The following is a 25724-nucleotide window of genomic DNA, read 5'->3' as shown; positions in this document are numbered from 1 at the left end:
GGAGGGATGTGGCACTAAAGATAGTGACAAACTCAAATACTGAGGTAATAGGCAATAATATTGCAGTTACTCACCAGTGCAGAGTTAGAGAGATGTGGATATCTTTTAATTTTCATCTGTTCTCAAGTGCTTCGCAGAATTTGCACTGGTAAATGCATTCTTTTTAGACCAGAAAAGACGATGCCAGGATCCTCCATAACTGAAACACAGGAAGAAAAATAAATTCTAGATTTTCTTGTAGCTAAACATGTTTATGTATCTCTGGATGCAAACATTTTTAATGCTGAGATGGCAGATTAGAACTACCAAAAGGAGCAGTATTATGGGGCAGATGTAGGTATATATGAAGAAATTAATCTGGATAATGATAAATTATATTTACTGATTTTCATGGTGTAAAGTGGACTTTGTTTTTTTACGGGTGCATAGGAAGGGTTCCTGACACAGAATTAGTCCTCTGCTAGCTCAGATTGTATCTCTGCTTCCTAAATAAAAATAATGTTATTACTTTTAAAGAAAGTATTTTATCTTAAAGTCCTGCTGAATATAGAAACTGGACCTCAGAGGTGTTTGGTTGCATTTTGTTTCACCTCATGTATAAGAGCATTGGTAATAGCTAAAATTTCCATCTATTTATTATCTTATCTGCTCATATAAGAGCCAAGAGTGGTGTGTCATGATGGCTCCCACTCTGATGTGCTGACAAAGCTGAATTTCAACAAAAAAAAAAAAAAGGAACTTGGATATTTTATTTGCTACCACAGTAGACTTTATGGCATATTTGCAGCATTCCCTGTGCCATTGGGAGCGTCTGCTGCTGCAGTGCAGCAGTCGAGGATGATACAGAGCAAACTGCTGGATCAGTAACACAAATTGTGTGTGGTTCTGAGCTCAGGCAACTGTTTTATGTAACGATGGAGTTGGTGGAAGTGTTGGGAGAATGATGCTGCAGGAGCGAAGTGAAACTAAATGGAATAAAGATGTAGAGAATTTGGATCTCTTCAGACTGGGTGTTTTGTGAGATCGAGGTACACAGGTCAAATAGATTAAAGGAACATTTAATGCTTATGAAAAATGTACTAATTTCTAAATAGCTGGTGTTCTGCTTTTGTGCCAGCTGGTATTGACTGCATTGTTTCCTCATGCTTTTGCCTCTCTCTTGTTTTCTCTCCTGCCTCTCACTTGAATTATACAAACATTTTGGCAGCGTCTGAGGGTTTTTCTTCTGTATTTGTACAAATGTAACAGCACAGGGTTCTGATATTAAAGGTCAGAAATGGTGCAGTAGCTTGGGGAGTCTGGGAAGGGGCAGGAAGCAGAAGGAAAAACATTTTGAGTGAGGAGCCCTGAATCTGTAGATTGTTTTTGGAGTTTGAGGGTTCGGGGCCTTGAAGATGGGTTTTGAGGTTCTTCAGGCCACACAGGCTTGGTGGCCTGACAAAGGAAGGTAAAACCTTTCTGTGTGTAGCAAAATTCTGGTTCCAGTGCAAGGCATAAAGTCTCTGATGCCTGTGCAGACTCACTGTGAACCAATGAACACCACTCCATTCCATTTGGGAGAAACAGGGATTACTGGAGACTGGGGAGGCACATGGCAAATCCCAGAAAAGGAGCTGTTGAGCAAGATCTTTCAGAGTGGGTTTTCATACTTTTTCTCTTGGTTTTGTTGTTGGTTTTTTGGTGTTTTTTCTCTGTGATTTTAATTGAGTAGAAAAGTGAGCACTGTTCTCTTTAAAACAGGAAGGGCATTAGATAGTGATCATTTATATCCTTTTCTTTGAGTATGTGGGTCATCCATTTCCCCTTTGACCCAGGTTAAATATTGTGTGGAATACCCAAGGTAGGACAAAGGACTATGGCTTTTGGTTTGTGGGTTTGTTTGTGGTTTTTTTTAATTGCTGATATTGTTGCATAAGCAAACTCTTCAGCTGTTTTTTATTTAGCTGATGATATTGTAAGAAATGTACATAAAACAGGTAAGTCTGAAGCATGGAGATACTTTAACCGGATTTATATATACTTTTTCCTGAAGGCTTTTTGGTGTTAATTAATAATTTTCATTGCCTAACTTCAGTCCAGATTGGGTTTTTTTAAATGGCTGCAGCCATATCTAAGCTGTGAAACTTTAATTTTGTTATATTAAAAAAAATTCATTGCACTGTCTACTTTTGGCATTAAAATCATAAGTCAGAGAGTCTGTTTTCTTTTAGAATATTCAAAAGGTAGAAGATTTTCACTTTAAAAATCAGGATGTATTTTTATTTGCATAAAAAAAACATAGTTTTGAAAGAGTTAAGAGGAAACATAGTGGTAAAAATCTGTCTATATTCCTGTAATGTTCTGTGCAGGGTTTCAGAGATGAAACACCTTTTAAAGAAGAACTTGTTGATGAACCACATTTGGACTTGGGAAGGTCATTTCAGCTTTCTCAAAATGGCGATGAGGATGAGAGGGAGTCCTGGGAGATGTGTGAATTCCTGAAACCCAGAACAGAAGACATGGATGAAGAGCGGGAAATGCTGGTGGATGAAGAGTATGAAGAAGATTCAGACTTCCTGAAATATAAAGCATCCTGTGGACAGAAGGCAACTTCAGACAGGAACCTCGATACAGAACGATGGGCAAAGCAACTGGAGAGTACTGAAATACAAGACTTGAGATCCAGTATTAATTTAAGTCCAGAACAGTCCCTGGAATATCCATTCAGTAAAGATCAAATGGTAAGGAATGCTGTGCTGGTCTCAGTGCTGTACCCTCACCATGGAACCCAGAAATAAGGGCAAACTCCAGACCTAAACTCTATTTAATTTAATTACTTGGGTACCTCTAACAGAAACCTTTTGTACATTTTGGAAGGTTCTTTTGATTACTTATTGGGTGCACATCAGTAACAGCAGAATGTCACTTTGTGGTTTTAATAGACATGGGGCTTCACTGAAAGGAAATTTTTAATCCAAATCAGTTCCTTGAGCCAGGTGATAGTGCAGTTGAGCGAAAAATGATATGGTGGAAGCAATTGTAACAAGGATATTGATGGATAAAGGAGTAGGAGAAGACAGAGCTTCAGGTAAATTGCAGAACTCCCATTTATATGTCCTTCTCAAGTATTCCGAGAGTTATTTTTTCCTTCTGATTCTTTGTTCATTCCCTTATCAAAGAAAAAAATGATAATATCAGCCTCCCATGTACCAGCTTCTGAGATGTGTGCTTTTATATGAAAAAACTGAAGTGGAAAAGGATTTAACATTACAGCCGCAGAGAATTTCAAGTTTTGTTTGGCTTGTCCCGTCATGCACTATGTACAGGCTAAAATGCAACTTCTACTGAAAGTTTCATACCAGAGTGCACAATATTAAATTTATATATTTTTTACTTATAAACAACAAATGAGCAAGAGTAAAGAACTTTTTGTCTGAATTACATTGAGTAGAAAGATACAGTTGCTTTATATTGCAATTGCATGTAACATTTTTCATGCCTCTTCTTAATACAGTGCATAAATGAGCAGTTAGTATTTAAATGAGCAGTTAGCATTTCATAGTTATCTGAATAAATATGAATGTAGCTGAGAAAATGTGTATGTTTGCTGTAAAAATTAATGTTCCTGTCAAATACCTCTGTGTAAGTTAATACCATTCCTTTCTAACTTTAATTACTTTTTTTCTCCTCTATGAAGTGTGAAGAAAATGCTACTATAAGGTCACTCTTTCCTGGAACCACAGCACACAGTGGCTACCAAAAGGACATATTTGATATTGAAACTACTCAGTCAGAAGAAAAAAGCAAGATGGATTTAGGTTTGTTAGAAGCTTTTTCTTTATCTTATAATTTCATATTTACAAATTTAAATTTTATACCAAAATACAAATTCTTTCAAATAATACAGTATTTAAATGAAAACTTTCACAGGCTCAACACAGTCTGGCTTTAAATAGGTTTCAGCTTTATAATCTTTCTTCCTCCTCCAAATCTGGGCAGGTTTAGATTAGAAGTTAGGAAGAAATTCTTTAATCAGAGATTGGTGAGGCCCTGGCACAGGTTGCCCAGAGAAGCTGTGGATGCCCCATCCCTGGAAGTGTCCAAGGCCAAGTTGGACAGGGCTTGGAGCAGCCTGGGATAGTGGAAGATGTCTCTGCCCATGGCAGGGAGTCAAATGAGATGAACTATAAGGTTCTTTCCAACCCAAACCATTCCACAATCTTTCCCCACAGTTGTCACAAATGATACTGAAATGGGCTGCAACTTTGTTCTACCTGTGGAAATCACTTTATTCTGGTGATGTCCCCAGGAGGGGGATATTCTGATAGCTGATGTCCCCAGGAGGACTCTGTGCATAAGGAAAATAGCTTATTACTGTCAGGAATTTTTCTCAGTCACTTTTGACTGATAACTGTATAGATTTTTGCACTTAAAAAAAATATTAAAAATTAAGTAACAGGCTCTGGAGGTGACTTTACCACAACCAAAAATTTGCCGGGGAACTCTATAGTAGATGTTGCTTCATATCTTGGTTTTATAATCTGTGTTCAAGAGCAGAGTTTCTCCTTGTCAGATGGCCAGACATGAGTGGTTAGAATTTGGTAGATCATCAGGGAAATAAAATTATCAGCCTGCCTGGAGTAACACTCCCTGGTTGGGAGGAAGGAGATTGGGCTGTTTCCTGTCTTTGCCACCTTCACCTTGTGCAGCAACTGCTGTGTGTGAGCTGCAGTGACAGACTGGAACTCTGGTGGTTCCGTTAATGTTGATGCTTCTGTCACCAAAATGACATCAGTCTTTCCCAGCATAATGGGATTCTGTACTGGAGCAGGGATCTGCTGTCCCTGTGCAAAGGATAGATTCACTATTCCTAACCATGTGTTTTTGTGAGGAGCATCTGACATGTAAGTCATACCTAAGAATGTCTGAGTTCCACAGAGATCTGATGTTTCCTGTTATTACTTGACTGTTTGTACATCAGAAGCAAGGTGCTATAAAAAATTGGTTAGTGTGGTTTAAATTTCCTTCAAAAATAAATGTTCTATATCTCTAAGCCTCCTGATAATCATGCAACATCCATGTTTCATAGAACTATAAAATCCTAGAATGGTTTGGGTTGAAAGGGACCTTCACGTCTGTCTCATTCTATCCCTCTGCCACAGGCAGGGACACCTTCCACTGGACCAGGTTGCTCTAAGCCACGTCCAACCTGGCCTTGAACACATTTAGAACCTGGTGAGCTAAGTGGTTTATTTTCAAGGATGATAATTAGTCAGTGCAGGGACAGAGGAAGTAAAAATTCTCATCTACCCCTTTTCATCTTCAGGAACAAAGCTTCGGATTGACTCTAAAGGACCTGGGCTTGCTGTTGATTTGGAAGCTATTGAAAAGGAAGAGCTAAAAGGAGAGAATGATGTTTTCTCTAAGAACCTGGAATCTGGGAGAGTAACCTCCTTAGCTCAGCCTAGAACAGTGTCATGCAGGTATGGAGAAATATTTCAGGTTCTGAAAGACTTTCAGTTAAAGATCTTAACTGTCTTCTTGCTTTACTTATTTACTTAACTGATTCATCATTAAAGGCTGTGTGAAATGCTAAGATACATTGATGACTCTTGCCCAAGGAGCTGAAGTTTGCCTTAAAACTTCCCATGTTTCCTCCCCTGAGTACTGGGCAGAAAGGTATGAATGACTCTGCCACCTCCTTCACTTACTCCACGGTGAGGGGAGTATGGATGTGTCCTGGAGGAGAGGGATGTAGCCTTTACAGCAGCGCTGCTCTCCCCTTAGCTCCTTACTATAGCTCTGTCCTGTTGGTTTCCCCTTTCCTTTGTTCTTCTTTTTGGGAAGAGCAGTTCAACCATGGCTCTCAGGCCTCTGCAGGAAACTGTAGTCTTGCCAGTGGTGCTGAGAAACCTTGAGCTGGCACTGGTTGTAAATATTTGCCATATCTGTCAAGTGTCCCAGTCTTTCCCCATCAGTTTTGGGTGAGTGGGTAGGGGAGCTTTTGTAGCCTGTTGATTCCAATTCTTAGTACTTCCCTAATTCATCTGTAATCTCCCCTTAGAGGGAAAGCAGCTCAGTAGTAAGGTGAGGGGATTATTCAGGAGGTTTGGAACACACAGGATCTGTTCTGTTCTCCTAGTTGCATCATTATATGCTTTTTGGTCAGCTAGGCTGGTTTTGGCATGTTTATGTCCCTCTCTAAGCATCACAGCATATTTATCAGAAAGTAAATGTTAAAATTGCTTAAATAGTCATTTCAAATGAGTAAATGCAGTGCAGATTTGTATATCACGGAGCAGCTTATAAATTTGGTCTGCCCATCATGTTTATTTCTGGAGCATTCCTGAAGTACATTTAAACCTAAATACAAAAATTCCTGTCTAGTCTGTTGACTTTGTACATTTGGTTTAAACTGGACAGTGTGAGAAGGTGTTGCTGTCTCGCTGCCAGATAAAAAATATGTAAGGAATTGTGACCTGGCATGGGTGATGCCTCTTTTATTTTTTTATTCTTCCCCTCCCTCTGCCCCAAATCAGTGAATTACCCGAGAGAGAAGAAGGAGAAGGAGAAGAAACTCCAAACTTCAGCCACTGGGGACCACCACGAACGTATGTTCATATAATTACATTATTCCTTCCCATTTACCTTATGTCTTTTTTTCTGTGAGCCCGATTAGTTCTTTGTTTTTTTTGTTCTTTTCCTCTGCCAGTAACTTTAGGGTACTTGTGTACCTTGGGCTTTCCTAGATACAGTGAATTTTTAACAGATGTTCAACAGAATTATGCCTTCTATTTATACAGCTGACTTGGGAAAGCTTGGCTGGTTTACGTTGTGGATGACCTACAAGTTCTTGCTCATTTAATAACTATTAGGTGTGAACAATGCACACAGTGCTGCTGTCTCCCTTTCCACAAGTTCCCTGCTAAAATCCATGGCACGATTCCAAATTGCCAGGCTAACTTTTAGCCATGTCCTTCTTGTATTGTTAACATTTTTAGGTGAATTGTTTTTATGGTCCTAAGTAAAATATGACCAGAAAGTTCCTGTTTAAGCTGATTAATACAGTCAGTGTTCAGAAAGTTATATGACACACTTTATTAGTTGTCTAGTGTGCCACTTGCAGAGCTTCCCATTTCCAGACAATTTCCTCAAGCTAAAAGAGGATGAGTGTTTACTTGAAGATCTGACTTTCTCTGAAATAAAAGCCTCTGCCCAGTGGACCTGGATTGGCAGCAGAATTTTGTACTTTTTGTGGGGTGAAATCTGCTCGGGGTAAAAACTCTGTTGAGAGCATTCTTAGGCTTCTGACTTTATCTCTTTACTCTGTTAAATCTCCTTGAAAGACCAGGAGCTTACATTTGTTTAAAGATTCACATTTATAGTTTAAATAAACTGTTTGAAGATGTTAAACTACCACACATATTTTTTTCAGTGTTGAGATCTTCAGAGACCCTCACGTGTCTCTTGGAATCAGTATTGTTGGTGGACAAACTGTCATAAAGCGCCTGAAGAATGGAGAAGAACTTAAAGGGATCTTTATCAAACAAGTTTTGGAAGACAGCCCAGCAGGGAGAACCAGGGCTTTAAAAACTGGAGATAAAATACTTGAGGTAAATGGAGATAAACCTACCTTTTTAGTCTAAGAAATAAAGATTGACTCAAACAGCTTTGGGACGAGAGAGAGACAAAATACTGCCACCACTTCATGAAGTATTGACAAAACTGTGTTTTGAAAACCAAAAGAAACCTCTGATGGTGTCTTTTTTTTTTCCTAAGGTCTGACTGTGTAGCCCTTTTAACATTCTCCTTTATATTTAAGAAAAGACATGGCCTGGTGTCTGAGGGGGAAATGAAAAAAATGCGAATGCCCTCTTCCCATATAAATGAGTAATAAATTATAGCATACCTATAAACATAATTTTAACACAGAGAAGAACATGGGCTCTTCATACTGAAGTATGGGCTGTTATTTTGTGTGTGTGGATTTAGAGTAGTTAACTGATTAACCGCTATTTGGGGCAAATCTCTGATTCTGGCGGGTGCTGTGGGGAAAAATGTCATTCCTGCCTCTCACCTCTGTCTCTGTGTTGATTTTTTAGTCATTTTTCTCCGAATTAATGCTTCTGAATCTATGTTCCCAAGCCAAAAGTGCTGCTCAGGTTTAGTTTACAAACAGGTAAAATCTGAAAGAGTTATATTATGCCTAACATTATGTAACACTCTGACAATCTTATTCCTTATGTTTTTATCTGGAAGAATTGTTTTGGGAGACATATGACCATCTTTTAACTATGAATTCTACGTAATACAATTTTCCTTAAACCATTACGGAAACATACTTTACAAATAATTTCTCTCGACTGTTTTTGATACCTTCCTCAGATACACCAATCTTCTGCAAGTGTGTGTAGTCTCTTGCAATGACTCTGTACCTAATAAAAATAAACATTGTTTGTTAGGTTTCTGGGATAGATCTCCAAAATGCCACCCACGAGGAAGCAGTAGAAGCCATCAAGAACGCGGGAAATCCTGTTGTGTTTGTAGTTCAGGGTCTGGCTAACGTACCAAAAGTAAGTTTATTTCTATTTTTATTCCAAAACTTAATAAATGTTTAATATGCATCTTATTTTAAGCTTGACTCAACTCCTTTCAGCAAGTTCCATCAATTTTTGTGTCCAAGGATGGATCCTTTCAGTTATAGACCAGTTGATTGATTGATTGCTTCTCTGACCTGATTTGAAACCTCATTTCTCTGATTTACCTTGAGTAGATATAAATCGGCTGACTAGGTGTTAATTCAGCTCTCCCACCTGTGTCATAAGAGTCTGGCCCTGTGTATTTAATTTGTCCATATTTCATAATCTAAAAATATATTCTGTTATGCAGAGGAACAAAGGCGTAGTTAAAATTAGGCAGATTTACACCAGCTGCTCCATGTAAAATGTGTCACCAAAGGGACCTGAAGTAGTTATTTGGGAGCAAGTTAATTTCCAAGAGATTTTAGGTATCTCTTCATCTTTGAGGTCAAGGCAAGAAATTTTGAAAAACCTGAGTAAGAAAAGGCATACAATTCTACCTGCATTGAAGTACACACAGAAACCCCAAATTTGTGTGTGCTTTTGATGTAATTTGAGAGGTTAATTGGGAATTTTGGTAGATTTTGGGGCTAGATATCAACCAGTGAGCAGTAGAAAAAAAGTATAGAATGTTTGTAAATTCAGGAAATAATGTAATTCATTAAATTCAGTAAAAGAATATAGTATAAAGACTGCACTGCAATGCCCTTCTACATGGGGCAAAATGAAGAGAGTACTGGGTAACTTTGTCATTGTCATGAACTGATTTTGGATGGGTTTTTTGCAGTTGTAATGCTCTTTCTAATGTGTGTAATATACACTGTTTTTCAGGTGGTTGCTCCCGCCCAGCCTAAGGGAATCAAAGTCAGCAAAGATCAGGATGCAGACAAAGAAAATAAGAGCGATAAGGTATTTATTCCATTCAAAGCTATACTCAAGTTTTACTGTATCAAATAGTATAATAGCATGTATTCTAACTCTATAATAAGCTTCCTCTGAAGTCTGAAATTAAATTTGAAGTGATTTGTTGAAATATCTTTGATTCTATGAATTTTTGCCATATTTCTGCCAAATACAAGTCAAGTTTCTGACAAATATTCTGTGGGTGTCTGCTGGATGCTGAAACCCTGTACTTAGCACAGCTCCTCACTGTCATCTCTCTGAAGTACCTGTTTTGCTCTATATGGAAGCAAATTGATTCTCTTTTGTTCAACAGAAACAGAGAAATACCAACGTGTACACAAATAATATCCTTAATCTGAGGCTGGCTGAAATTCAGTAAAATCATGTTATAGGATAATTAAATCCACTGAGTCTCCTGCATTTCCCATAGCTGTGTAAAACAAGGAAATGACCGAGGGATCTGTAGCTGCTCAGCTAATTGTGAAGCGACTTCCAAATAACTTCACAGCAGTTTTAAAAGAGAAAAAGTCTGGTATAAAACAGTGAACTTGTTTTCATGGCTTCAGTGAGGGAAAAAATTAGTTTCTCATTCCCAGCCATGTCACTGTCATGGCCTGGTGATTTCCTGTGGGAATTGCCCTGACTGAGGAGTGTAGGTCAGGTACTTTCAGAGTTTGTCAGAACTAGAGGAGCAGAGGCAGAATTAATGCAGACACTAAGTTTTGCCTGGTGCAGTTTAACATGCCAGCTACAAATAGGATGAACTTTTCATTTGATCCTACTCAGTACTCTGGGTACCTGAAAAGACCCTCTTGCTTCCAAAATTTTTCCTTTCAAGTACAGAAGCTACAAGGCTCAGTTATTCAAAAAAATCAAAAAAGGTGTTGCAGATATGCTTTCATGCCAGTGGATAATACTTCCAATGAAGCAGTTACAATCCCGTTTTCTTGGGGTTTTTATCTATATTTCTAATCTCAAAAGCTCTCATCCTCTTGCAATGTGCTGCCTTTAATCTCCAGCACTCCAGCGTGTCACGTTCTACAGCGTTCTGAGGTTAAAGAGGGAGCCTCATCTTTTTCAAACCTTTTTCATCTGTTGGTGCTATAAACTGGTGGGTGGAATAAAGAGCTTCACTGCATAAATATGTAGCTCCTTTTTAGCTTTGAACATTAGTTCACAAAGCAGTCGTACTGTGCTTCCGAAGTGCCATCTCAGAGTTGGAAAGAGTTGCTATTAGTGGATTATTAGTCCACATCCCTATGGGGAATCAGTGATATTTCTAGTCCAGCCTTCAAAGTGTCACAAAAGAGTTTGGTTTGAAAGCAGCCACATGCAGCTGGAAAACCTGCCTCTTTCTGTATGATGAATTTTTTCAATACTGAAGGTTTTGCCCGATTTGCTGGTGTTTATCCTCCTCTGTTGATGTATTTGTTTAAAAACTATCACTTTATTTTATATAAACCCACTTAAAACAATTGTGGACAAACCAGATATCAACATTATTTTACTTGTTGGCTATGTAAACTGTGCTTTTGCCTCTGTGTTAATACAAAAAAGTGGTATAATAGAGTAGTCAGATACAATTTATTCATCTGGCTTTTCAGTGGGCCAGGAGAGATGAGAGAAACTTGTCCCTCTGAGCCTTACAGAGAAACTATGGATAAGCTTAGGTGTCTCAAGTAATTTCAAACAGACTTTTTAATAAATGTTTAAGGTCTTAAAAAGCCAAAGAGTCAACATTTAGACTGTAAGTTATTACTAAATTATAGTGATAATAAAGTGACTCATTTGTCATAGGCAGCTGAAAGGAAGGCTGCAGGTTTTCCATCTGTATCTACTCAGTAAAGTAGAACGTGAGCCCTCTCATGCTTCCTGGATCTTCTGGATTTTGCACAGTTCTACCTGTGCTGGCTTCAAGAAAAAAATGGGAGGCACAGCTAGTTTTTTGTACACTTTTGGAAAACAGCTGTTGTGTTTCCAAGTGGATTGAAATAATTTCAGTTATTATTGCTTTTCTGTTTCAGCAGAAAAAAGTGTTACAACACTTTCCCGTTATGTTTTTTAAATGGATGAGATGGTAGTTATCTTACCTCACCAAATTTTCCATGTAGCTTGCAGTGCAGCTTCCTAGTTATGCTATTCTGCACAAATTTAAGCTCAAGATTTTAAAACTCCATACGCAGGTTCAGCTTTGGTTGCACACAGTGAAAAAACATTATCCTGGGTTTACTGTTTGGGTGTTGTGTCATATTTCCCAGCTGTAGAAGAAATTAATTACGGACATTGTGGGTGCTCTAATGGCATCTTGTCCACGGTGTTCCCTTTCTAAAGTGCATCCTGCTATTAGTAGGGTTGCAAAGGATGCAGCTCAGCGTCATTTAGTGAAATCACGTTGCAAACTAAGGCAGGATCCAGTTCCTGGGAGCTATAAAACCAGTTGCTCAGCCGAAAAGTGCCTTCATTAGAATCAGAGCCTGCTCTGTATTCCTGCCATGCACCGCTACATGCATCATTATAGGAGCTGCCTGTATTTATGTGAGGTAATAGAATTTTATTGTGAGATATAATTCAAAATCTTTATTAAATTTAAGCCAAAATAAGGATGAACTGTGATGTTTAAATATTCATATATGGACTAAGAGGTTTGAGTTCATATTTTACATGTAAAAGTTTGGCATTTATCAGCACCAGACAGTTATTGAGTCTGTAATAAGAAACAGGGTGTAATTTAATGTTTATTTTTAACCCTCGAATAATGTCCACACTTTCACGTTTATGACAATACAGAAGTATTTTGTCAACAAGTAAATGTGCATGCACAATTGTGTTTTATTTTCTTTTTTTTAATGTTCAATGTCACTTCTTGTTCTGCTTTCTTGCACAAAAAGCCTTTGCTGCAGAATTTAGCATTGTAATTAAGTGCTGTGTCTGTGCATGTACAGTGACAATAGACAGTAGGATTTTTTTCGTGTGTAGGGAGGTTACAAAACATGTAACTGTTTGTCTTTGAATCCATCAGAGAAAATATGGGGCTCCACCTCCCATGAAACTGCCACCTCCTTATAGAGCCCTTGAAAGGCTGCACACAGAGGAAGCTGTCGTGGATGAAGAGGAGGATGAGGATGCTTGTGCAGAGAGTGAGTAGTGCACAATCATTACATCAGATTACATTTCTGGAACTCAATCAGACTGTGATAAAACCTGTCTGCCATTTATTGTTGTATTATGGGCAGTAGTGCTCAGTGTGGCTGTAGCATCCAATCCTCCACCTGATTTGTGACTTAGATCATCTTTTCTTCCCAGCCAGGCTCCTGTAGCTCAGCTCTTCCGAAAAGATAGAGGAAGGGCTCTGTTTATTTTCAGTCTAAAAATGGCTAAGCCATGTCTAGAGGACTTGCTTGGGCAAGATGTTATGTTTTACTGTTGTAATTGCAGTGTTAGTTGAGCAGTCATAGGTTGAGAACCACTGGTGCATAGTTCTTGTCCAGAAATCTTGCAGGTGATTCCAGACAATGCTGTTCAAGCAAGATAATTTCCTTAAAAAAAAAAAATCTACTGATTTATTGTTTCGTACTTTACTGAGAAAAGGACCTCTTTTTTTTTTTTTTTTTTTTGGTAACACCTTTTATGGGAAAGGTTCTGCAATTGTCCTGTTTCGGGTTTTGCAGTGAATTACAACAATATGCACACTGTGAAAGAGTAGGGACCTAAAGAGTAGGATGCAGTGGAACTTGAGAGCATCTGGCAGCATGACTTAGATTCCAGCATACTGCTTTGAGAATTACAACTTTGGTTAAATGAAATGTTATTATCCATAGCCTATTTTCCATTAGAATATTTAGAAATACTCAAATTGCAGTTAGGAGTCCTAAATTACTTTCTAAAATAAGTTACCTTCTATTTTTTATCTTTTATGCTCTTTTGTATCGAATCAGCATAAAGGTGGGATAAGGCCTTGAACAGCTTGGGACTAGATGATCTTTAAGGTCCCTTCCAACCCCGTAATACTCTATGATTCTCTATGGCCTTTTGTTGGAGTTTGGTTTGTATTTTTTTGCTGCAGTGGTTTTTTCTCATCATCTTTTGTCTTGGAGAGGTTTTTGTTTACCCTGGTTATGGATCAGCCAAAGCAGAGAGATGCCTTTGTAGCTTTTGATCTTGAACTAACTGTGGCTCCCATTCAGAGTGGAAGCCCTGAACTTGGAGCCTGCTGGTGGGAAAGCTCTTCCAGCTGCTCTTGCTGATTTCTTTGGCAGTGGTGTGCCATTGAAGCTGAGATAATTAATGAGTTTGGTTGGTTTGTCACTTTTAGGCCTGCTTTGGTGGAGACAAGAAGGATTCTGGAAGGTTGTTCTCACGGAAACAGTAATGGGGGCAGAGGAGAAGTGTGTTCAGGTCTGCCTCTGTTGCTTTGAAGGAAAATTGTGAACTCTTGAACTGAGATACTTCCAGAATTCCCCCTTACTGAGTTTGTCATCCCACTGGTTTGAAGTATTCCACATAGTTACCTCAGGAAGGTTTTCCAGTGTTTCTGTGGGGAGTGGTAGTGAGGGAGGAATATTTGACTGCAGACTCTGGGGATGCTGGATTGAATTTATCTTGAGCTTTCAAACAGACTCAATAAAACTCCAATAGTAACAAACTCATTTCAGCTCATTATTAAAGTTATAATTCCCAGTTAAAGGATATATGTGATAAGTAGGCTGACACCTGAGTTATCTAATTAGGATATGCCTGAATCCAAGAGCTTGCTAGACCTCAGTTAAGACTTTGCTCAGAAATAATTCCTTATTCATGGGCTTGGTCATTTTATAGCTGTTCTGCCATCCCTAACGATATTGCTGGCTGAGTCTGAAAGCGCAAAAGGTAAAGCTACTTCTGATATTAAATTCATCAATCCTACCAGACTTGGCAGCAGCACACATCTGTTCAGAGGAATCTCCTTTTCTCTCCCTTTTTTACTGACTGAAAATGTTTTGCAATAACCATCTTTTCCATGAATCTTGGAAAACCAAGACGTGCATTTTCCATTTTATTCTTCCCCCACCTCATTCTTTTTCTTTCAAATAAAAAAACAGGCTAAGGAAGCTTAAACTAAGTTTGTGCCTCAACCCTTGAAGTAAAAAGTAAGTTAGAAATGATCCAACTGTACTTAATGACATTAAGCATCTCAGCAGCTGTGGAATGGGCTTTTACAGAGTCCCTATTCTGTGATCACTTGAAAAACAAAGTTTTCTCTGTGAATTCCAGTACAGTATTGTTTATGTGAACTGCTTGATGTTCATAACTTCTGTCCTGATTCTTGAGCACCTTTTCCAGAAATCTCAACCCAGACCAGCACTTGTCTTTTTAACACTGTCCATTTGCATGTTCATATGGATCTGTTCCTTACCCACTTATCCTACTAATTCTACTAGTTTTGTAACATTAATAATAAGTGAACAGGTGAGGTAGATTTATTGTCTTCCTTATTTAGAAAATAAGGTATCTTAAAAAGGAAGGTGTGGTGTCAGCCTAGGTAAATTCACATCATAACCTCTCCTTCTTTCATTTGCTTCCTGTAGTTCTTCATCTCTTTCATAGCATGGAAGGCCTTGGAGGGCATTTTGAGGTGGGACAGCTGTTAAATCCATCTTCTGGTTGTGCTCCTGATGGATTTTATTTTCTTTTTTAACATTCTTATTAATACAGCTGCAGTGTCACGAACCTGCTCATCAATTTCTTTCATACTCCAGAAATAGTTTACTTGCTCCACTTGACATTTTTTCTCCTTGTTTGTCACTTCTTTGAACCCGTCCTCTCATCTTGTGTCTCCACATCCTTCGTCATTCCCCAGACTGAAAATGAAAGCAGAACATTGTTAGTCTTCCTGCCATGCTTAGAAATTTTTTCTTTCTTTTCTGTCCCATCCATACTGCCTCACAGTCTCTGTGTTTTGTCTGTTTTCTCCTTAAAGTGGCTGAAAAACCTTTTTGGTATTGATTTAATCTCCCCTGTGGGAGCTAAATCCACTTGCCTTTTGGCAATGCTCCCTTTTATTCCTGCTTTTCCACTACTGAAACTGTAGCTTTCATTGCTGACTTGTTGGAACAAACAGTAATTTCTTGTAGATGTTTTCCCTTTTCTTTTCAAGAGTTGTTTTTGATCCAAAAAGGGTGAATCCTTGTTGGGAATAGAACTGTGAGGTACCTCTTGGTCTAGAGAAACTCCATACATATCCTCCATGTTTCTGTGGTTTGAGAAGTTTAAAGTTCCAGCTGTTTTGTTGGGGTTTTTTTCAAATGTGACTTCTTGCACCCAAGACCCTTAAGTTTCAGATCTGCTTCTCCTTTGTATTTCTGTTTCATACCACCAGTACTTCCAGTATTGAATCCTAAGTTCTTAGATAGTTTTTCCTAGACTTTGAAGGCAAGTTGAAAATAGTATTTCCTCTTGTTTTATTTCTTCTAATGATGCTGTTAAATCTTTATCATTATCCAGCTCTAACATCGTGTGACATGGGTTTTGTTTTCTCCTTGCTTTGACTTTGCTGTTTTAGGGCTTTCAGCTTATGCTTCAAAACAGTTTTTGTACACCTTGCACTGTGTGCATCCTGCTGCAAAAGGAGCCTTCAAAATCCGTCATCTTCCAAACCTGAAAAGATTACAGTTACAACATAGGTTTGGAGTTATTCCTTCCCACACTTGTCCATGGCAGAGGTTATTTTGGGGAAAGAGGGTTTTTTTGACTTCCCAAACGTTAAAACCATAAGGTTTTGAATAGGATTTTTTTTTTAGTCAAAACAAGTAAAAGAAGGGGAGAACATACAAAGGAGCTATTTGTACTTGGAGCAGCTGTGCTGTAACTGCATCAATAGGCATTGATGTGTTTTCCTGGAGTGGGGGATGGCTGGAGGTGTGCACTAAGAATCTGCTAATGGACTAATGTGCACCCCGTTGTGGCCTATTGCTATAATGAGGGGTTGGTAGTAAAAAGAAGCAGAGGAAATGGATGGGCAGAGTAGTTTGTAATGGAATGTTTCATAAGGTTTTCCTTGGGGGAATTCATAACCATACAGTTTAGATATACTTTTGTAACTGAGTTGAAGCAATCATAAATTAGATAGGAAAGGCCTTAAAAGCCATTCTCAGAAAACTAAAAAGGCAACTGTTGAAAGAACTTGAAATCCTTAGTTTCAATTGCTGTTACATTTTTAGTAAAATCTTTTGTCAGTTAGTTGACTGAGATTGATCTAGTTGGTTTCAAATAAGTTTAAAATCATAAAAATAGATGATAATAAAAAATTTGTGGAAGGTAGCTTAGATAATGGACTAAGGTACTGCTGTGCTCAGACTTCCTGGCTGCAAGGGTATTAAACTGTATCTAATAAGGGGATAATAATACCCCCTTCCTTTTATTTTGTCTCTAGATAATGTAGAAATCAATGAAGCTCTAAGAAAGCGTAATGATTTATCCTCCTAAAATGCTTTTTGAGGTTGGTCGTTTCTCTACCAAAGCAAGAGATTTTAAAACTTCTCTAGTATTTGACTCTTCATTTGTTACTGTGAGGGTGGGGAGGCCCTGGCACAGGTTGCCCGGAGAAGCTGTGACTGCCCCATCCCTGGAAGTGTCCAAGGCCAGGTTGGACGGGGCTTGGAGCAACCTGGGATAGTGGAAGGTGCTCCTTGAGGGAGGTATGGTCAAGTACATGGGGTGTGCAGAAACAGGATCTCAGGAAGTATCTGTGCACTGCTGTGAGTGAGGATGTGAACATAATCATCAGCACTTTGGGAAAGCACCAGAATTACTAACAAATTACTGAATAAAAGCAAACCCACTCATACTATAATTCTTGGGTATCTGGCTGTTTGGAGTCTGTTTTATGCACAGCTGTTCTAAAACAAAGGAAGAGCAACCCTAAATTTTGCTTTGATTTGAGTGAGGGGGATCACCAGAAAACATTGATCTTCAGTTGAAGATGCTCATGTAGCCAAACACTGCCTCTCCAATAGATGTCACTGCAATCAACAGCAAATAGAGATGATGTTCAAAGAGGAAGATGTAGCTTGGAAGAAAAGGCTTCAAGCTTTATGAAAATAAAATATTGAAAAAGTAGTAATTGTAGTATTTAATTTCCTTAAATATAGTAACAAGTGTATCTAATAGGGTGGATTTCCGAAGACCATGCAAGAGCCAGGATTAGACAAATAGAGCAGACACTTTCATTTTTCAGCTCTGTGTTAATCTCTATTTAATGTGACTCTGTACTGCTAATCTTCTTTTCCTATTCTTGTTCTGACCCATAATTAGCTCAAATACATAGGTTTTGTAACCAGCCCTAAAATCATATCCAGAACATGCTGGGCAGACCCACGAGCTGCTGTGCCACATGAGGATGGATGAGGGAGTTGGTGTCATTGTAGTTTGAGGTTGTGGGTTAGTCTGAGGTTTTGTTATTGTGCTGCTTTCTTTACTCTATTTGTGAATCACATGCACAGTTATCATCTGATGAAGTATTGCAAGAGGAAATTACATTTTTGATGAAGTAATACTAAAATTGCAGCTGGGACTTCTTGTGGTTTTTTTACTGTGTGCTTGACATAATGCATTGAACAGATGGCTGTGTATGTGCTGTGAGACATATTCTAAAGAAAGGACAATGAACTTTAAAAATGAACAAATTAATGGTATTAACAAAATAACTGAGTATTTTGAGTTGTTTTAAATGTAACATTTGGAAGAGAGAATTAGTAAGGACTTCCCAAAATAACTAAGTATGTTTATAAATTTAGAGAGAGATTTTATCTTTGCTTTTTTTTAATTACTAAATGAAGGATTTTGAGTCTTTTCAGTGTTTCAGTTCAGCATTCATTGCAGTGAAACTAATACTGCTTGTTTAGGTTTTCAGCAAAATACAAGTTATGATGAAGTTTGAGCCTTTTTATGCTTATAATGACAGATTGGTTTTGTTTGCTGACATTAAATAAAAACAAAACAAGCAAACCCTATGCCACGAACGCATATCAGTGTGGGGAAACTGCACAATTTGCAGCACTGGGAAGTAACGGATTTAATGAAGCCATTTGACTAAGAGAAATTAATTTTTAACCCCTGCAGCTTGCATGAAAATGATGCTTAGATAAATAACATTATTAACTGCTCCTTTGCTATGCAGTGGGTCGTTAAGCAGGAAGGTACCTGCAGTTCCCAGGGATATAAACACACGTTGGAGGTGACTCGTGTTTGGGGATGGAGATGTCATTCGGATGCTGGCAGAGTGAGCCAGAGCACAAACAGCAGCTGAGAGCATCCGTGGGTCAGATGTGGGAAACCAGGGATCTGCTGCTCCCTGCATACTTCCATAGGCAGCTCCCATCCGCTGGCAGATGTAACTGTGAGCTCGTGGGCAGCCTGAAATTAATATAATTGATGGCATCTCATAATAGAAACAGACAGACGGTTTGCCCTTAAGGAGAGAAAAATCTCAGGAAAATAGGCCCAAGGTCGTCAGAAGAAAGACAAGCCCTGAGTCTGTGTGTGATGAGGATTCGAGCTGCTTACAGCATTGAATGTTTGTCAGGAATGCAGATATCCTGAAGCACATGCTGGTACAGCAATGGTACAAGGGGGTTTCCCAGGTAAGGATTCGCATCTATCTCTATATTGTGTTTGTTCCCAACAAGTCATTTTTAAGTATTTTTAGTGATAATTTAGAACTAGTGAAGTGCTGGAGAAAGAAAATAACAGTAGAGATCTTTTTTTTTTTTTTCCCCTCAGTTTGAAGTGTGGACATACAGCATGATTGGAATATTGAATGCATTTAATGTCTTTAAAATATTTTATCTTGTGTTTGCTTTTAAATCATTGTTTCTGTGTATGTTAGTGCTGAACATTCTTATATACAAAACTGATGTGAGCACGCAGTGCTTAAAGTATAAGAATTCCCAGCATTAAATTTCTTGCTGTATAGAATAATCTACCCTTCCATAACTGTTATTGTAATGCAGAGACAGATGGCTGAATTTTCTTCACTTTGCTTGTTAAGAATGTGTTAGGTAAATGTTTTTAGACTAAAATAAAAAGCTGCTGGGAATCTAAACTGAATATTCAGCATTTTCATGATAGAAGGAGGCAAAACAAGAATAAAGCAGTGTGATAGTAAACAAATGAGCTATTTGCAATGAAAGATAATCTAATCTTTAAATATTGCCTTAGATTGCATTTGTTCTTAGGTATGATCTTTTCTTCCAGCACAAACCAGGTATCCAGAGAATAGCACAGAAATGCTCGGCATGAGATACACTGATTTATTCTTATAAGGTTATTACATTATTATTGTCTGAGGCACAGTGCAGGTGGCTGATGTTGTTTAGGATCTTTGATCTTACTCAGGTGTTGCAGATAAGTAATTTCATGTAACTTGCAGAGAGAAGATAATGCCTATGGTATAAATCTGTATACACAGGTACAAACTTGCTAAGAGAGGATAATACAAGTAGATCTTTATGTTGAAGTACACTTAATATCACTGCAATGACTTGCAACTAAAAATATGTTAAAAGGATGTAAATATTGAAATAAATAAATGAAACACCATCTCGTAAAAGGTGATTATGTGTTTATATTCCTGACTAATAATCTGATTTTCAGATAGGAAGATATCTTTCGTCATTACCGTCATAAATGATGTTGCTCCACTGCACAGAGAAAAAGAATTGAAAAGAAAACTCTACAGTGCCTCATGTCTTGCCCAGACTAGCACAGCATTGCTTCTAGTTAGCATACAGAGCAGATTATTTGCATAATAGCTCTGTTCCAAAGTGGTCTGCTTGGTTTAAGCAGAAGCTGATCCCAATATGTAGTGGAAGTAAGGCTCTACAGAAGGGAAATATAAAAATGTTAAATGACAATAATTTTATTCTTTACAGATATTACCTAGTTTTCCACAGTATTGCAGCAGTTGAGGCAGCTGTCCAGAATCACTTCTTGAACTGTTTGAGGAAGTTGAAGTTATCTTTTGCTGCTCAGTCTGAAGACTTGATTCTCTCTTATTCACTGTAGTGGCTTAGGGGCCAGTCATCAATTTTAGCAGGTGTGTAATTGCTCTTTATCATGATAGGTGGCTTTTAAAGAGCAATTCACAGTATTTATCTGTAGGTGCTGCCTGCAGTACACTGTGACAGGCTAGTAAAAATTTGCTTTATGCCTTGTAGTGGCCACGTGTGTATTGAAAACTACTTGAAAGCTAATGACATTAGGAAGGAAATTTATATGCAGCTATGTATATATATTTGTGTGTAAAAAACAGCTATCTGCATCAGATGAACATCTCTATTTTATCAGCAAATTCAAAGTACTTTTGCCACGTTGACATATGTAGAGATGTGACAAGTGGCTGAAGGGCAGGTGGTTCTTTCTGCTACCCCAGAAGTAATAATGAGCCTTTTATAATCAGTATAATGACTTGCACGTCTGTTTACTTCATCAGTGCTTGGAGATTGTGGCTTGTGCTTCCCTGTCTCTGCTTCTCCAAAAAGTTATTGGAGGAAATGTTACAGTACTGAGGTTGCCCAGAGAGGTCATGGACTCCTCATCCCTAGAAGTGTTCAAGGCCAGGTTGGACAGAGCTTGGAGTGACCTGGTTTAGTGGACGGGGTTTGGAATGAGATGAGCTTTAAAGTCCTGTTCAATCCAAATCATTCTGGAATTCCAGATCCAGGAGCAGAGTTGATGTTGGCATCATATTCTGAAGTTGTTTTGAGAACATAAGGGAGAAGAGGAACAAAATGGATTAATGGGGTTCGTGAATTAGAACATACAACAGGGGAACAGGACAGTTGAGAGGACTGTTTGGGGTCGTGGTCTGCAGGAAGGACAAGGCTTAATTGTGGGGGAGGGCCTGCAGACAGGCCAGCACTGAGCCAGGAGCCAGTGCCATCCAACAGCAGCAGCTGAGCAAGCCAAATTTGCAAGTTCTGCTCAGGTGATGAGTGTACTACTACCAGGGGACAGAGCTACAGGTGAATTATGCAAATTGCTCTAAGTCAGAAGTGGTAAACCTTGTTGTCAAACCATTTTGTGATTGTTCTTTAGATACCAAATGCTTTTAGCAGTTGAGATTTTTGGGTTGGGGGTTTTTTTTCAATACTTCAGGTAGTTTCAGAGGGGTTTTCATATCTCTTAACTGAAAACCAAGTGCATTAGCTATTACAGGTTTATAAAATATTGATGTTTTTTCTGCTGTTTCAGAATTGTAGGTTTAAGTAGCATTTTTTTAACCTGTAAATATTAAACTTTTCTAGTATCTTGTAGTAGAGGTACAGACTTCCCACTCTGGTCCTGGGAATATTATGAGATATTTTACATAAGTTCCCATACTTGTAGTGTGCTGTTATTTAAGAGCTGAATCACATCCCTAAATTGGGAGGAATTTGGATGGAAATGTCAGAGGGTATGAAGGCAAAAGGAATTTGCTTGTATGTGCCCATACAGTTATGACTCTTAATGCAATGCTTGTGAGAGCAGAGAGGTATTGCACCTTCCAAATGGTTTTTAAAGATATTATGCTCCTGAGTTTCCATCCCTCCAGGTGCTCTGAGAGTAAACAGCAAACAACAGCATTTGCTGTACCTTGAAACAACACCAAAGTGTATCCTGTACTACTGCAGTGTGAAATGGTCCTTAAATTTGTCTGGCCGAGTTGTGACTGTTCTGTAGCGTAGTCGCTGGGGCCACTCAGCCAGAGCAGAACAGGTGGATGCCCATGGAAGGAGGAGGGATGAGATTCCCTCAGTGCTGGACCCTCCTGCTCCCTGTGCAAGGCTTACCTGCAACTTGGACCTTCAGATCTAGACATTTTTCTGCACTGAATTGTAAACCTTGATGCCAGCTGTGTTCTGAACCAGAAACTACTTTTTTTTCAAGTGTTTGGCAAAAAAATCTGTTTTAAAGCCATAAGGTTTGGCTGTAATTTCCTCCATTTTATCACCTGTTATCGTTCTAAGGGATATAACAGATTATTTAAGGATTAATACAGTATCACTTTGTTGTGCATCATTAATGGATTTAAATAGACAATGCTGTAATTTAACAGCAAGGGTTTGGTTCAGGATTGGCTTGTTAGAACTATAGATGATGTGATTTCTAAAATATGGTTTGTATAGAAGATGTGATTCTTTAAATACTGTTTTTCAAGGGCAGAAAGCCATTGAGTGACCAGCCTGCCAGTGTGGTATGTAGTGAGGTATTGCTGAAGGTTTGGGAGAAGAGTGGAAGAGGGAAAAATGAGATGAGACAGGGATGTGATGGATGAGTGAGCAAGCAGAGCTGTATGCGAGGGTGAGCACGGGCAGCTAATGAGCAAGGGCCAAGAAAGAAGTGGAAAGGGATTTTGTGAGGAATGGGGAGTTCAGTGAAGCCTTTCGGGGACAGAATGCTGTGGTCATTCTTTTGTGTGTGCAGGAGGCATATTGTGGTGATGTAAAGGGCAGGACTGGCACAGTGACATATGTCAGGGACAGTGCTCAGAAGGGCAGAGTGAGCAGCACCAGCAGCAGCTGCTGGTGGATGACTCCTGGCATTGGAGCAATCCAATGGGAAACCCTTCCGGCATCCCTGGATGGGGCTGTATAGCAGCCAGTTGGTACATCTGCTCCAGCCCCTCCTGCCTGTCCCTTGACAGCTGTGTATTGGCAGAACTCCTCCTCTGCCTTTTTGGCTGATTTCTGGACTCAGAAGAGCCGTTTTGAGGGAGGACAGAGGTACCAGGTGGGTACCTCCAGCCAGGGCTTGAGTGCAGAGTTGTGAAGATTTTAATGAGTAGTTCTGTAAGTGCTGCAGCTAATGAAGTTGGATTCCTACAGATTTGTGTCTCCCATTTGCCTGACTTGGATGTTGAGGAAGGTGTGAGCTCTGATTTAAGCTTTTCCTGTGGCTGGAGCGGTTCTGGGGCCTTTCTCTCATGTGAATTCTTTGACGCTTTAATAAAGTGTGATCTCACACTGAAGCCTTTTCTCCAGTCAGGGCATTTATCAGGTTTCTCTCCTGCCTATTTTCATGAACCTTTTATAGTTCCTTTGAGACCGCTGGTCCACCATCAGATTTGCAATTGGCCAGCACGCTCAAAAGTTTGGGGGCAGCAGCTTGGGTTGCACAGGGGATGGTTGCATATGCTTTGTTCCTATAGAAAAACAGAATAAAATTATTTGCCATATTAGAACTAAACTTAATATAAATTAAGAGATTAAAATGTAATTAATAAACATCGGAGCATAACCCCAGGACTGCAGTAGGGAAGACCTGGCATCTCTTCTGGTTGGTTGCCATCTGTTGAGTGTCTTGCTTGACCATCTGTCGTAAGAGACACAAAGCATCTTGAGCCTTCTGGAGCACCACACCACAGTTTCCAGAGGTTAGATGGCCATGTAAATTTAAAAATAAAATAGAATTAAAAGGAGGATCCATGGAGTTCCAACTTACCCAAAAGACAATGTTTATTCCTGAAGAGTAAGTCATAGATGCATCTGAATCATCCCGTTTGAAGGCTGAATTCCGTAAGAGAAAAAAAAAGTCTATTGAATATCTACTCAGAAGAATTACAGTAAAAATTGCCATACCCCACTCTTATTTTTCCCTCAAGCCTTTATTTTTTAACTTTCTCTTAGTTGATTTGCTCCTCCAGTCAGAGTGGAAAAAGTGAGTCTATTTAATATAGTGAAGTTTATCCATTTAGCTCTTCCTCTTGGGTAAATCCTCGGAGATGGATTTCTTTTGCCAGAAGGAAAAAGAGAGTGCTTGACATATTGCAAGTCTGTGTTCACATACATCATCAATTTCCTGATTATAATTGAGTTCATTTTAAAAAATGCTCAAAGCTTAATGCATTAATATCTTTATTTCATTAAGTACATTAAAGAGAAACCATTTGTTGCCTAATAACATATTTTGGTACCAAAAAAAAAGTCTGTTCAAATACTCTGTTCACTTGTTTATGATATAATTTTTCTTCTTCAGAGGAATTAATGCTTTGCTTAGCACTTCTTATTTGAAGCAAAGGTGTCTGACCCTGGTACATTTATTTTCTGAATCTTCTTTGTGGAAGAAAAAACAGGTCTGCCAGGCTCTGTCCTTTGCAGAGATTAAAAATAATCAAAATAGAACTTCTAATACAAAATATTGTTTTATGTAATCAAATCTGTCAAGTGTTATGATGTCATAAGTGCAGCACAAACCTGATTAACTCCTTCAATAGACTCTCAAGGCAGCTGATTAAATAAGATGTGTGGCTTATTTAGGCTGGTTTATGATTTCAGTGATAAAAACCAGGAGATTTTGTGTGGGAAGGAATTGTTATCCAATCATCTGTCCAGGTCCCCCCATCTCACCTGATGGAAAAGGAAAATGGCAGCTGGCTGTGTAAATGCAAGAGTTGCTGTCTGATATTTTCTGTACTAGGGAAAAAGTCTGTGTTTTTATTAGCACTGCACAGGAGAATTTAAAATTCTTCCTAAAACTCTTGCTTTCTCATTTTAAGAAGAGACATTTAATTCTTTATTTGGTTGCCCTTCTCTTTTGCAATAATCAAACAGTGTGTTTTCAGCCTGGAAATTTGTATTTTAGTTCTTTAGCTACATGTGAACTGTTCACTTTGTCATCCTCTCAAATATTCTGCTGGAAACAGCTCCACCATGGAGGAGAAATGGGTTTCTGGGGTTTTGGTGACCTGCAGGAGTCTGGCACCAGACCTTGTCCTTCAGCTCCCCTTCTCATGGGACTTCTCATGGGCTAAACCTTAATCATGGGAGAGCCAAGTTAGGTATCAGAAGCCTTGTTTGGAGATATAGGAGTAGGTTTCTGTCTTATTAGCTGTAGATCTCTCTTGGACTTGAAGCCTGGTGCCTACTCTACATTTAATAGTGTGATTAACACATTGGACACCATAAATGGAATATACGCATCATAGCTGAAGATATAGAAAAATATAGCAGAATAGTTATTATTAGGTTTTTATTAACAGGAGTCTTTAAAGTGTAATTATAGGTGTGTGTTTGTTTTGTTCCGAGGCACAGAAATCTGCAGTAGTGCCAGGTGCTGTCATCTTTCATTCTTATTTTACCAGGTGTCAGTCGTTTTTCACTCTCATTTTTCATTTCACCTCAGCCATCAAAGGTAAACCATGACTTTGGGGAACTCAGGTTTATTCTTAAACAAACAAAGCCTGATGACTCAAGTACAATTTGACAGCTCCAAATTCAAAAGTCATCAGATAGTGTGTGTTTGAGGAGC

General features: G+C 38.7%; 1 protein-coding gene across 5 annotated transcripts in view; it reads left to right on the top strand.

Moving 5' to 3' along the window:
• The window catches only part of PATJ (PATJ, crumbs cell polarity complex component), a 143516-nt gene that overhangs the window by 51621 nt on the left and 66171 nt on the right, over positions 1-25724 (top strand). For all 5 annotated transcript variants that reach the window (XM_027651662.1, XM_027651661.1, XM_027651660.1 and 2 more), the window contains exons 20-27: positions 2349-2720; positions 3677-3797; positions 5306-5462; positions 6519-6590; positions 7415-7592; positions 8442-8552; positions 9390-9467; positions 12481-12598. In XM_027651662.1, the coding sequence (XP_027507463.1) occupies positions 2349-2720; positions 3677-3797; positions 5306-5462; positions 6519-6590; positions 7415-7592; positions 8442-8552; positions 9390-9467; positions 12481-12598 (1207 nt within the window). The remainder of the gene's footprint in view (positions 1-2348; positions 2721-3676; positions 3798-5305; positions 5463-6518; positions 6591-7414; positions 7593-8441; positions 8553-9389; positions 9468-12480; positions 12599-25724) is intronic.

The sequence above is a fragment of the Corapipo altera genome, unplaced genomic scaffold (genome assembly GCF_003945725.1).
Source record: "Corapipo altera isolate COAL_440 unplaced genomic scaffold, ASM394572v1 57, whole genome shotgun sequence".
Classification (NCBI taxonomy): Eukaryota; Metazoa; Chordata; class Aves; order Passeriformes; family Pipridae; genus Corapipo; species Corapipo altera.
Note: the sequence above shows the minus strand (reverse complement) of the source record. Positions and strands in the feature narration are given on the sequence as shown.